This window comes from Haemaphysalis longicornis, unplaced genomic scaffold (genome assembly GCF_048455015.1).
Source record: "Haemaphysalis longicornis isolate Haplotype H1 unplaced genomic scaffold, Haemaphysalis longicornis Haplotype H1 scaffold_9, whole genome shotgun sequence".
In the NCBI taxonomy this organism is placed as follows: Eukaryota; Metazoa; Arthropoda; class Arachnida; order Ixodida; family Ixodidae; genus Haemaphysalis; species Haemaphysalis longicornis.
In genome coordinates this window covers 138,590,395-138,603,677 of record NW_027526460.1, presented here as the reverse complement: position 1 = coordinate 138,603,677, position 13,283 = coordinate 138,590,395, and the positions used below count along the sequence as shown (strand labels likewise).

Here is a 13,283-nt window from a genome sequence, read left to right as displayed (position 1 = left end):
AGAGTAACACGCCACGAAATCACAGACACGCACACACTCTGTCCCTAGTTAGTGAGTCACCCATGGCTTCGTCCCACATGGCGTCCGAGAGGGGGGGGAGAGAGTGTCCTTGAAAGGTGCCGGGGTCGCGCTATCAACTGCTGATCGTGCCGATAGCGAAACGTCTGAGCCGGGAAGGTCAAGGCTGGATTCTCCGACGCGCAGGTGCCTGAAGGGTGTGGCGCTGGCAGCCGCCGGAGGCACATTGCAAAGCGAGGTGACTGACCCGGCATAGCGAGACACGAAAGTACGATTCACCGACACGCGGGCGCACATGGTCGTTGATGCGGGAAAACACGTGTTGCTGGCCGATTCGTAACAGGGCCGATGTTTCGTCACGCCGAAAGCGATTTCGCTAGTGCTGCCGATTTGTGGAAGCTCGCGGCCGGGACAATCAAAATCGATTTTCGATGTGATTCCGGCCTCGGATTGCTGCAAAAATTTCTGTGAGGCATCTGTACAAACTACTGAAGCCAATTATATCATTTTTTAGGCGTCAAAATTTGGTGTCAGTACTCCTTTAAATTTTGATTCTCCCACCAAATTCTGTGTTTTGACAATATGTGCAATGACATCATAAGAACGGGTCTTCAAGCTAAACTTGGTGTGAAGCGGAGACCTGTTTGCTGTTAGTCAACCTAGATGGTGCCACCGCACTGCAGCAGGTTGTTTTCAGCCCTTGCTTTGTTTTTGACCGTATTTGTACCTAGCCTGTTTTGGTTCAGGGCAAAAATAATAATTTCGTGAAACATGGTGCTCGCTCGACAAATATGGTCCCATAAGACGCCGTTGCTTGTGTCAATCGGCCAGTGTCGTCTGAGACAACTCCAAAGCGCCGCAGTGCTGTGCAGCTAAAACAGCATAGTACGCGCAGTACCAACAGCAAAACGCATCGGTACTTGTATGTTTACGTGTACTTTCGCAACTACCGTATTTACACGATTGTAAGTCGACTCGAATGTAGGTCGACCCCCCCGAAATTGCATCTCTCAAAAAAAAAAATTACGAGCACAGAAACAGCCCGTTTGAACGCTGCTGTAAACGAGTGCTGAGAGAGAAGCTGTTCCGTCCAATGGACCTCTCCCGGGGTACGTCACGCGGCGGCCGGGACGTCACGGCGAGCGCACGTGCTAGGTGTGGCCGGGAGGGTGGTTGGCAAAACATTCGGACCGGCGCGCGCATGTATGCAGGGAGGCTGCATTAGACGCGCGTTTTTGTTTACGTGTTGGCTTTTCTGATGCCGGTGGGCTGCTGTGCTCTCGGCTACCGAAATTTTGCGAGCAAAATCAGCGGCATCAGACTTTTTGGAGTCCCCACAGAGGTAAATTCGGCGTGTATTGTGGATGCGCGCAATGTTCCGAAGAGGCTGACAGCCAAAACAGCGACATGGTCTGCTCTTAATCATAGCAACATTTCCCATTCTCGAACTTCTGCTGTTCTTCAAAGCGCAGTCATACCGTCTACATTGGCAGTCCGCGCTGATTCGTGCCATGAAACGATGATGTTGTTTGTCAACCATCTGCTATCATGCAACACCAGCAGAAATTTGGTCCAGTGAAGTAGTGCCGGGGGTGGGGGGCAGAGGGAAATTTTCTTGCTGCGAAATATTGTCATGTTTGGCGAGGTAGAATATTGTATTAAAAAGACAATGAATACCTAACGCTGCTTAGGCGACGCGAAATAAATATTTCGACGAGGGATCCGCGATAGCCGCCTGCTGCCAGATCGACCACGACAAGTTTAGTCGTATGGGGGATCTGTTCAAGACGAACGAAATTCATTGCTTGTAAGTGCAATAAATTTTTATACGTTCATCAATTATGTTTTGCCTTGAGGATGCGACAAAACAGAGATGCTTGCCATGCTCACATGTGGCATCGTGCCTTCGGTGCGAGATGGGCCGCTCACGTAACTCGAAAAATGTTTTCCCTAAGCGAACGGACTCGGTGAATGCATTATTTTGTTGCGGCCTCCCGACGCTGGAGTATGCAGCGGGCGTACAAGGACACTAATTAACTATCATGAAATAATGACTACCGATAATTATTTCAGTGCCACTGTCTAACTCTCACAAGCTGCTCTGACTCTCCCAATGACGATGAACACTTTCGCGATTTCACTGGGAGAAAAGGTAACAAAACAATTGGTCGATTACGTAGAGCACGACATCATCGCGATATTTTTATTTGAATAATTTTTGGCTTTTGCTGTTTATATTTTTGTTTCGTTACTGCTTATTTTACTTTTTAATAATTTCATGCTTTACCTTTCCCTTTTCCCCCCGACATGAAATCGTGCGTGTACGCCATTGTCTCCGGGCGACGCAAAGAGGCCAAGAACAGGGAGCGTATACGCTGCCTGAGGCACACCGCGCTCAGCTTAAGTGGACCTCGAAAGCAACAATGAATGAGCTTTCCTCGGTATGTGCCTGAACACAAAGAATCTTAAAAAAACAATCATGGAATGCGTCACAACAGCACCAACCTTCAGAATGCCACGTTTAAGCTGTTCTGTCGCGCTCTGATTATCCGAAAGCATCACTTGTCAGTCGACCGTACGGTATACAAAAGTGTTGCAGTTGTAGATGCAGAAAGCTGCATGGATGGGCGGTGACCGCAGCTAGGATAGCTAGACCCGCACCTGCAATGTAGGCGGCCAGTGACGGCCCGAACCAACGGCAAATCGTTCCTTTCAGGCGCCGCGCGGCCAGGCCGGGCCCTCGGCGCAGGCGCGTTCTGCCAACCACCGCTGCACTTCGCGGCCGCCAGCAGGCGCCACCCGTAGCACACGTGCACTTCGTGACGTCACGGTGTTTACATGCAGGGAGAGGTCCATTACCAATACCCCCCCTTACGGCGGCTCTTCCATGAATGATCAATGCCCCCTGAGAGCCGTTCGCTCGTGGTGGTACGCGCAGTAAATGTTATAAAGGAGAAGCTTCTATGTAAGCACGCGTAATAACTATGCTGTGGGTTGAGCAGGAAACTTTACTTCCAATTATGAGAAAACATTCGCTGCGAGATCACAACAATCGAAGCTGCCGGCAGCGGCCACTACCGTGCGCTATGAAAACAAACATGGCGGCTCACAGAAGCGGCCGCTCACGATTTCCTTCTATTCATGAGTACGTTATTCGCATTCTCCGATGGGTCTAGATGGAGAGGGCATGCAAAGGGTTGCTAGCAGGAAAGGGAAAAAGACGAAATTTGTCCGTTTGCTTCGTTTGCACAACGCGTGTTGTTTTGTGGGCAGCATTTGGTCATGTCACATGAAGTGCACGGCGGGTGCACGGGAATTCTTTGGCTCTACGAACCGGATGAACTTCGTCGTACTACGAGCATGCCAAGCTGTCCAAGTTGCTATTGATTAAACCTCGCGACAGTTATGGTTAGGGAGGTGTCAGCGGAACCGTGGAGCTACCCTCATGCTAGTGCCATGTTCAAGCATGGCTGCTCCAGTTCTCACCCAAAGGCGTACCAAACCAGGGAACACATACTACGTCTCACATCAATGCCACGTTATTTGAAAGATGATGTCCACCACTTTAGAAAATTGGGCCCTTGAAAGAGGAGGAGGAGGAAAACTTTATTTTGAACCTGGTGATCTGGGAGTGGTCCCTCAGTCCAGGAGACTACGGGACGACCGGGCTGTTCTCGTTGTGTAGCCAACTGACATGAAATGCTTTTGGAAGGCTTGCAAGAAGAGCGCTGATATATTTTATTTCCCCCCCCCCCCCCCCCCCCCCCCCTCTAGCAATATTTTCGGAATCATATTGCTTCTGGCTGCTCCAAAAACTGCTCCAAAATGGCTCAACAAAATCACATCGCTATGTCTTCGAGGCTAGCTCTCCACACTACTGGAAGCTGGGCCCAACTAGAGTTGAGCCCTTCTGGGAGGCTAGGCTGAGAGGCTAGTGTGTGCTTTTTGCCCTTTGCTCACGCGCGTTCTCTCTCTTTGCCGAAAAGCACCGCAAACGGCTTGTTTCTTTTTTTCCCCTCCGTACGCCATTGGATTTAGGTCAAGCTTAAACAGCTCCATCTGTCATCCCTTGGGAGCTGATGAGGCTACTTGTACCCATACAATGCACATGCTAGTGAGCTTTGTGTGAGCCTGAACGTCAGCTACTTTAATCCGTTCGAGATGGACGTCATTGGATCCTGGGGGTTCTCCTCCTCTTTGCAGGGACAATTCTGGGGTCGACCTCCGGCCAGGTGGCCATTATTGCCCGCTCCAACCTGACGCTCTTCAACATGGCCGTCGAAATCGTCTGCAACGGCGGCCACGTGGAGTATGGCCTCAGCCACGTCAACGGGGCCTTTGTCGGGGCAAGTCCTTCTTTTTCAAGCTCCTTCTTGACACGCAGGCTACAAAGGCACAACAGTTTGGGGGGCACTGTCATCTTGGTTACGCTGCGCACCACCCACTGTTGCGTTTTGTACGTAATACATTCCAACCATTTATAACAATACCTGTTGAACAATATATTGGATATAACGGAACATTCGTGGCACCATTAACTTTGCTATAGGTTATATGGTAAAATAAACCGCTTATAACAATGGGAATTCTCCTTATTATTGGTTATAACAATTGAGCCTGACGGTATGAGCCTACGTAATGTATACTATTTGGAGATCTGTGAGAGATCATGGGTGCATATTGTGTAACCAAGTGTGGCTTTTTTAAAGCGTGAAACAAGTTGCGGCATCTTCTATCTTTCCAACACTGAGAAAAACTTGGTGCCTTTTATGTAACCTTGCTATCCCTGTAGAAGCAGACCTTCTGACCCGCCCCTTTTATCTCCTGCTGTCTGCTGGCCCACCAGGCAGTAAGAGAGGCAAGGTGTGGCAGCTCTTCTACACTGTCCAGATTAAAATAAAGCTACGGTGGGGTAAAGGCTAGTGTTGATTACCGATGTTAAAAAAGGCAGAAAATAACGCCACTTTAGTAACATGCTATCTGCCAATCATTAAAAAAAAAAAAGAAAGAGTCAAGGATTTGCTTCTTCTAATCCCTAAACGCTTACAAAAGTACTTTTTTCTGGCCAACCCTGCTACTATAACAATTACTGCTTACAACAATGGCTTTTTTGTGGCACTTTAGTATGTTATAAGTGGGTTAGGCTGTACTGATAGTCTTCGGTTAAGGGGAAAACACCAAAGAACGTCGGCAAAGGCCACCGGCAACACTGGAAACGTGGTTTTAGATGTTCTTTTTTTTTTTTTTTTGTACATGTAGCAAGTGCATTGTTCATTAGAGCAGTTATCATCAGAGCGGTGAATATTTTATGTCCTGTGTGAGGAAAACCTGTGTGCCGTCTCATGGCTTCTCTCTAACAGGGGCCGTCAACTTGAACATCAATGTATTCTGTACCGAAAATGAGCCTTTACTGCTACACCAGACGCTATGGGAAGGGTAAAAACTAGGGGTGTGCGAATATCAATTTTTTAATTTCGAAGCGAATTCGAATAATAAAAACAAGGTTCGAATCGAATCGAATATTTTTCGAATACGAATACTTATTGTTTTTTGTAAAATTAATGTTTTCACCATCTAGAGACACAAAAACTGCAACTTTATTGCACAACAAATCACACAAAGTAAAATTAGGAAATACACAATACCATTGCACTGAACAGGTTAAGGTCTGCACTCACTTAAATGTTAACATGGAGAAAGGTTAACTGCTCGACATGTTCGGGGAGCAGTGACAACCTCCTGCTCGTCACCACTTTACCAGATACCGAAAACAGCCGCTCACTTGAGACACTAGTAGCTGGCATGCTCGAGCCCGTGCACATTGCCGCGCGCTGATACAGTAAAATCTTGATGATACTAATCTCGCGGGACTGCGAAAAATATTCGTATCATCCGAAATTCGTATGAACCAACACAGACCAAAAAATTTAGCGCTGAAAAAAGTTTTCGTTTATTTATTTTTCTACTTTCGCGTGAAGAAATTCGTGATTTTTTCTGCTTTTTTTAACCCCCGTGTCGCAAAGCATTCCTTTCTGGAGCACGTAAAGCTTCGCCTGGCTTCGCGCTCGTCTCCTCGCTCGCTGTGCCCAAGCTCGCTACGCGCCGCAATAGCCAAGCGTGAACCGCATGGTGCGTTTTTGCGCGCGATTCGCTCGCCTCGGCTCTGCGAGCGCTGTATTTTCACGCCCACATCGACGATTTCGCGCCTGCGGTAGTGCCTACCTCGGTCAGAAAATGACGCACGACGCGCGCGGCAGAATGGAGGAGCCTGACTACTTGCGATGAGATCGAGACAGCCGGCTTGGCTCCGCCGGAGATGGTTAGGCTTAGCACCCCGGCAAATATTTTATGGGCGCTTTCACTAGCAGCGCGGATGATGTTTTATAGTACCGTTTTCGCATGCATTATCAGCTCCTTTACCGCACAAGCAACTTCGTGTCTCCCTTGAGTCGCATTTTAAAGAGCGGTTAGAAGCGGTCGCACGAGCGCCCGCGCCACTGCGCGGCTCGAGCCGACGCCATGTTGACGCCGCCGGCCGCGCCGCGCGCAGCGTGGGGGTGGTTTCGCGGCGGTGTCAGCGCGTTGGGCGTGCGCAGAGCGTTTTCGCGAGCAGAAAACAACAGCCCGGCCGTTTCTGTAGAAAGAGTGACAAACAGGGGAGCGAGAGCCGTCACTTGCTCGCTCGGCAGTCGGGTGCCTCGCCGGCTCGTTCGTATCTTCCGCCAGGCCGCGCAGGTCCGTTCGTAACAGCCGAAATTTTTCCCATTGCAAACGATGCAATTTAGCCGGGACTATTCGGAAATTCGTATCATCCCGAAATTCGCACCCCCAGAATCGTATAATCGAGAGTCCACTGTAAATAAACACCGATACAGACACGCTCTGAATTTTTTTTCTTTTTTTTTTTAGTTTTGGGTGGTTCGAATATTTCGAACAACATGGAGGAAGAAAAACTTAGGAGACGGCATGACGTCATGCAGCTAGCCTTCGCAAGCCCAGCTCCGTTGACGCCGCTCCCTCCGCCGTTTTCCTTTCTCAAGCCGCCGACGTCGGCCCAGCACGTGACCTCCATGGTCGGGTGGGCCGGCGGCGGCGGCGGTCTCCGACTCCGGCGCATCTCTCGTGTTTGGTTGGCGGTAGCTTTTCCCCGTCCTTCCTGCATTTGTCTGCTCGGTGATCTCATGCCCGCGTGCGGGCAGGAGTGCTGCGTATGTGCGAAAGACAAAAGCCGTGGGAAAAAACCAACATATAGCAGGCTTCGCGACAACGGGCAGCAGAGTAGTTTCGAGCAGACGAAATTGAAGAGCTCGCGGCGGCGGCGCGGTGGGGTCGCGTGGTGCAGTGACGCCTGGGCCGACTTCGATTTTACTTTTTATGTATAGGCTTCACGTTTCTCCGGTAGAGCCGTCTCCTAACTTTTTCTTCCTCCATGTCGAACAATAAAAGTGTCGTTCGAATCGAATCGAATACCAAAAAATTCGAATCGAATATTCGAATTTTCGAATATTCGCACACCCCTAGTAAAAACATGTTGTCTCAGCTTTAGATTTTCATGGGGGTAAATATCTCTGACATATAACTTCTCCCTCCCGTTTTGGTGCTCCCAGCACATATGTTGAGCTGACGCAATATTGAATTCATGTTCGAAAGCAACTTGCAAGCATCAAACCACTTTTGCCACTGTGCATTGTAAATAAAGTTTCAGCATTGAAGGGCGTTCTGCCGGCTTCCGTTGCAAGTAGGTGATATGCCTGACAGGATTAGATGTCGTGTTCATAACTAAGGCCACGATAAATTGAAGAGATTGTGCTAACTGAAATTACGTGAGCATTACAGCTACATTTGTTTGCTTCACAGATCAAGTACTTGTAAATAAAGGGAAAGTGCTGTGTCGGTAAATTGGGGACTAAAAAAAATATCAAAGAAAAGCTCAAAAGTACAATACTTTTTTTAAACACTCTATTTGTTCATGATGACTGATTAGTGAAGCAATATCTTTCTTTTAAGGTGACTTCGTCCTAAGAACAAATGCACTTGTCACTTGCCCTCTGCTGCCTTTTTGCGAGGGCAAATGCCGGATGTCTGGTAGCTTTGAATGCAGTGTGGGCCTCCTGAGAGACGGAGAGAGAGGATTAAAGCACTGGAGCCACGCTTTCTTCGACAGCGCTTGTCTTACCGGCTGTATCGGTGCTTCTGGTTGGTTTCCGCTCGCAGGGTCTGTCCGGCTACGGCATCCAGCAGATTCTGGACATCTACCATCTCAAGCACTCTGCAGGACCAGGTAAGGGCTCGCAATGTGTGACGCGGGTATTCAAGTCCTCAGTCAGCCCAGCACACCACTGCGAAGGGCTTTAACACGGGCACACCTTGGGAAATGCAGTGGGCGAGAACAGGAACTGGTGATCAGACACAGACGGGGCAGTGAAAAAAGATAAACGCGAGCGCTGGCTGACTAACTCACGTTTACGGCAACTGGCAGTAATTAGGAAATGGATTTACGCGAATGTCGGCCGGCCAAATTCCTGGAATACTGAAAAATGAGGAAAAAGGTAGAAACATTTCCTCAAATGTAGGCCGGCGAGAATAGGCATGGATGACAACAGCCACAAAACTGAAATGAAGTTTATTAGCAAGGAGCAAGGCTGACAAGTTTCACAATGTTTACTTAAAATTTAAAAAAGTTTTTTTAAGAGCAGTTGGAGCAATCATAGTTTCTTAGTAAGTAGGTATACTAGAGAGGAAACTGCGCCTTGTAAGCCATCTCGTCGTGGGGTTCATGGGAAGACCTCCCTTTTAAGGGCGAATGCACTTCTTAAGCGACCCTGAACCTGCGTCCACCGGCGATGTCCGTGGCACATACCCACGTGGGGGATTGGCCAGGAATCTCCTCGTCTTCCTTGGCAACGGGGGGAGATGGGCGCGCGCTGCCTGGCCGCTGACATGGCACATACCCACGTGGGGGATTGGCCAGGAATCGGGCGTGAGAAGGGCTAATGCACCCGCTTAAAGGAGTACTGACACGAAATTTCAAAGCTGAGATCCGCTCTAGCAATCAAGTACAACGACAACACAAATAGGTGTCTGTGAATAAATGCATCTTTCTTTCTTTGTAGTTGTGTGCGTGTGTGTGTGTGATCTCTCTTTCGCGAACATTACCGAACCGCGCAAATTTAACTCATGCATTCGCACTTTCACATTCTTCCCCTCGGGGAAATGCGGGGAATTTTTTTGTTTTGGGCTTGGCGTGACAATTGGATTTTTAAACGGTTTTTGGGATTTGCTTTCTTCACTATGCATTAACACGTTTACGAGCTACAAGGAAGCCGAAATCCTCCTTGTTCTGTGGTAGCCGTGTTCGGTGAAACAGCAGGCAGTGCGTGATCGCACCTGACGTTGCTCATGCCGCAGTCGAAGGACGCATGACTGAGCAGGTAATATGCCACTGCGAAATTTGTAGCCGACGAAAAGAAGAAACAAAACGTACTTCGACGAAGACAAGATACGACCACGGGATACGAGAAACACGGGCGCTTGTATGCGTCCTATCTTGTCATCGTGCACGACTGTTTAACGCCACGCTTGCTTTTTTCTTGTTAAACTAGTTGGCGGTCGGTGCACCGGTTCACCACGAAGGCAACGTTTTCTTAGGCACGCTCAAAAAACTTTCCAAACTCTTCAAGCAACCTAATATTTTAAATAATGGTAAAATTAATAAAATCAGAGTCTCTAATGAGTTTCCCCCTCAAATATTAACCTTGTTCGTAACTGCAGCCTTGGCCTGCGGAATAGCAGGCACAACCGTTAAGGCAAAAATACCTCTTTTTGCCTTAGCTTTAAAACAGCCTGTTTTTATTTTCCACTCAGATAATTGTACACTATTCTTCGCGTTTTTGTGGCACTTTGTTTAAATTTGCGGTCACTGAAACGTTTCAATCCAAGCCAATGATGAAACTAAGGCGAGCGCGATGTGTAATGGCGGTCCATGACGACACAGACGGCCTTGATGTGAGCCGCATAGACGCTAGCGCCAGATTCCTCTCTAGTGTATATTGTAAGAAACTCTATGGGAGCAATAAGTGAGCGCAGCTAAGTCTGCTCAGTGGCTGCCTTCTGTGTGTACGATAGCTCTGCTCTGAAGAGAACAGTGCCGTTGCTTGCTGGCGAATGTCTGCAACAAGGTCGCGTTGTCTGGCGTACACATTACACATTGCTTACACACTGGTAACACATTGGCGTACACATTGCGTTGCTATTACGTACACATACTAGACTTGACAAGAAAGTCTTGTTGGAGTTGTCACTGGGGTGGGAATTGGGAGTCGACACGCGGCATACTTGCCCACGTGCCTGCAGTAACGATTGTGAGGGGCACCCAACTTCCTTTGAATATCCCATAAAACTGTGAATGATTGGCGTCTGAAGTTCAGGTTAAGGGACAAGAAGATAGCGGAGTGGATCAGGGAACAAACGCGTGTTACGGACATACTAGTAGAAATTAAGAAGAATAAATGGACGTTGGCAGGGCATGTAATGCGAAGGCAAGATAACCGTTGGTCATTAAGGAGTGGATCCCTAGAGAAGGCAAGCATGGCAGGGGTCGGCAGGAGCAGATGGGCAGGTGAGATCAAGAAGTTTGCGGGGATGAATTGGTCGCAGTTAGCACAGGACCGGGGTAATTGGAAATCTGTGGGAGAGGCCTTTGCCTTGCAGTGGCGCAGATAGGCTGGTGATGATGGTGGTGATGATGAAGTTCTTGTCTGGGAATGAAACTGTGAATCTAATTGTTCGACGAGAACTCTCTGACACGTGGCGGCGCGTTCCCACCACTGGCGCAGTGGAGTCGGTGGCGGCGCGGGACCCCTTTGTGAAGCGCTTTCCGAGCTTCCAGCGGCTGCAGGCGTACGCCAAGGCGGCCGGCGACCTGGACCTGTGCTCCAGGCTGGCCTTTGTGGATCTCCACGGCGAGCGGGTGCCCCAGTACGTGCGCACCCTGCAGCTGCGCTGCAGCGGCGACCAGCGGCTGGCCAGTGGGTGCCCCCTTCTCCTCTCTTAAATATATATATATACCATATTTTCCAGTCTATAAGTCGCACCTTTGTATAAGTCGCACCCCCCTCAAAACGGCACTTTTTCCCAAGAAAAAACGTATATAAGTCGCACCGGTGTATAAAATACAGTGGTGTATAAGATGCACCAGTGTACAAAACGCACTTTTTATTCAGGTTCATTAGAAAATTCGGCGAAAGTCCATGGTTGCGGCGGCCGCTGCCTCTGGACACGTCCCCCGCAGTGCTAGACACGTGCATCTACCGTTTAAAGTCTAGACAGAACTATACACTTCTCAAAATTGGTTTTTTGATACACACAGATTGCAAGTACTTACAGACGGCGTTTAGGCAAAACCATCGAAGCCTTCTTCCTCCGACTCACTATAACATATAAATCATTTACACCATAGAGCTGTGTCTTAATGTGCGCTGACATCACGAAGCACACAGGCACCTTTTCGAGCGTGGACCACACACGGCCGCCATGTACCAAATTTATTCCATACATAAGTCACACCAGTGGATAAGACGCACCAACGAAAATTTCAGAAAAAAACCACGACTTATACACCGGGAAATACGGTATATAAGAAAACTTTGAACAAGGTAGCGACCACGATTGTTGCCAACGTTTGAGCTAAGAGACTTGCCTTCGTCAGGGCAAGATGCAGTCTATGCCCGTTACAGTTTACGCCCGTTACAGCGTATCCGGCAACAACGAACTTCCGGTTACAACAGACCATTTCTGTTGGTTTGTTTGGTCCCCGTGCATTTTAAATGGAGTCTGCCCAGCTCATTACTGGCCCGGCTAAAGCAGACTATTGGCTACAACGGACTAAATTTCAGGCGATAATTACTTCGACTGAATGTTTACAGCGGACTTCTGCGGGGCTGTCACCCGATATGCTTTTTCTTTGTTTAGTTTGGCAAGAAAAGCGTTATGTCTGGAAACATTGTTAGCGGCCGGTTCGTTGACGCAGCCAAACCAGTGTCAGTGGCCCCTCTCCCTTTTTTTTTTGTGCAACTATCGACATGAGCGGCAGTGTGGCTGATTTCACTGTCGGATAAACTAAGCACATAATTAACGCTGTCGAACATGATGTAAAACAGGCCGACATCGTCAAAAGTACAGGCCTATTTAAGCAGACGGTCCACTCGGCCACCAAGAACAAGTCCACCGCCGATGAACGCGACTCCGAAACACGATTACCAACAGTGTTATTGAATACGCGAAGTGGTCCACCCGGAGTCAAGTCTGCCCTCGTCACAGTTTTTTTTTTATGTAATAAAGAACTCTGGTTCAGTAAAGTTCAATCTTTTTCTTCGGTGAAAAAGGTAAGAAATGCCCCAAGTAGTGGAGTTGCTTCTCATATAATCTATACAATCTGCCGGGGGCCGTGTGCAGTGTGGTCTAACTTTCGACTTCACAGCTATCCATCAGGTGATTTCGTATCAGCTCTTTCAATGACAAAACTAAAATCAAAATATGTGGAAGCTGCCTTGGGGGAACGTCAGGCAGTAATCCTATTTGACGAATGGTTTCAGGTAAACCTGCCTCGTCACGAAGGAATTTAAAAAAGCCTAGCTAATTTTGATTGCCACAACTGATTTTTAGGGCTGGTTGATAATTGCTACTAGCTATATTCTTGCTTTATTTTCTGAGCTTATCATGCGACTTTACACACTTGACCGCATGCGCTAAGCCTTTTCCAAGTGCCAGTCAAACTACCCACTTTTGCCTCCCCCCTCCCCTCCCCCTTCCCCCTTCTGGGTGGATACTGCATACTTTGGCTACAGTGGACATTGTTTTCCGGATTAAGGAGGTTCGTTGTAATGGGTGTAGACTGTACAACGACCCTCTTAATATGGAAAAAAACATCCGCTGTAGCCGTCAAAGTATGCAGTGTCACACCGGGAGAAAGGGAAGAGGGGAGGGGAAGGGGGGGGGGGGGTATATGAGTGCAAAAGTAGGTGCTTTGACCAATATTGCATATATATACTACAGACACTTTGTTCTTTCCACATGCCTGCAGAATCTCTGCACAGTGTTCGCGCGAGGCCAAAGTATCGCCTAAACACCGTTTCCAAAGCTTAGCACCAGCACTTGGACAAGGCCTTGCGCATGCGGTCAAGTGTGTTAAGACGCATGATAAGCTGGGCACATGAAGCAAGAATATAAGGAGCAATTATTAACCATCTACAAAAATCAGTCGTGGC

The 13,283-nt window shown here is 48.4% G+C and overlaps 1 protein-coding gene across 1 annotated transcript in view; it reads left to right on the top strand.

The window, feature by feature from the left end:
* The window catches only part of LOC144153047 (F-box DNA helicase 1-like), a 94,061-nt gene that overhangs the window by 69,354 nt on the left and 11,424 nt on the right, over positions 1-13,283 (top strand). Inside the window, exons 14-16 of the mRNA XM_077684682.1 lie at positions 4,222-4,364; positions 8,233-8,299; positions 10,854-11,045. Coding sequence (XP_077540808.1) covers positions 4,222-4,364; positions 8,233-8,299; positions 10,854-11,045 — 402 coding nt within the window. The remainder of the gene's footprint in view (positions 1-4,221; positions 4,365-8,232; positions 8,300-10,853; positions 11,046-13,283) is intronic.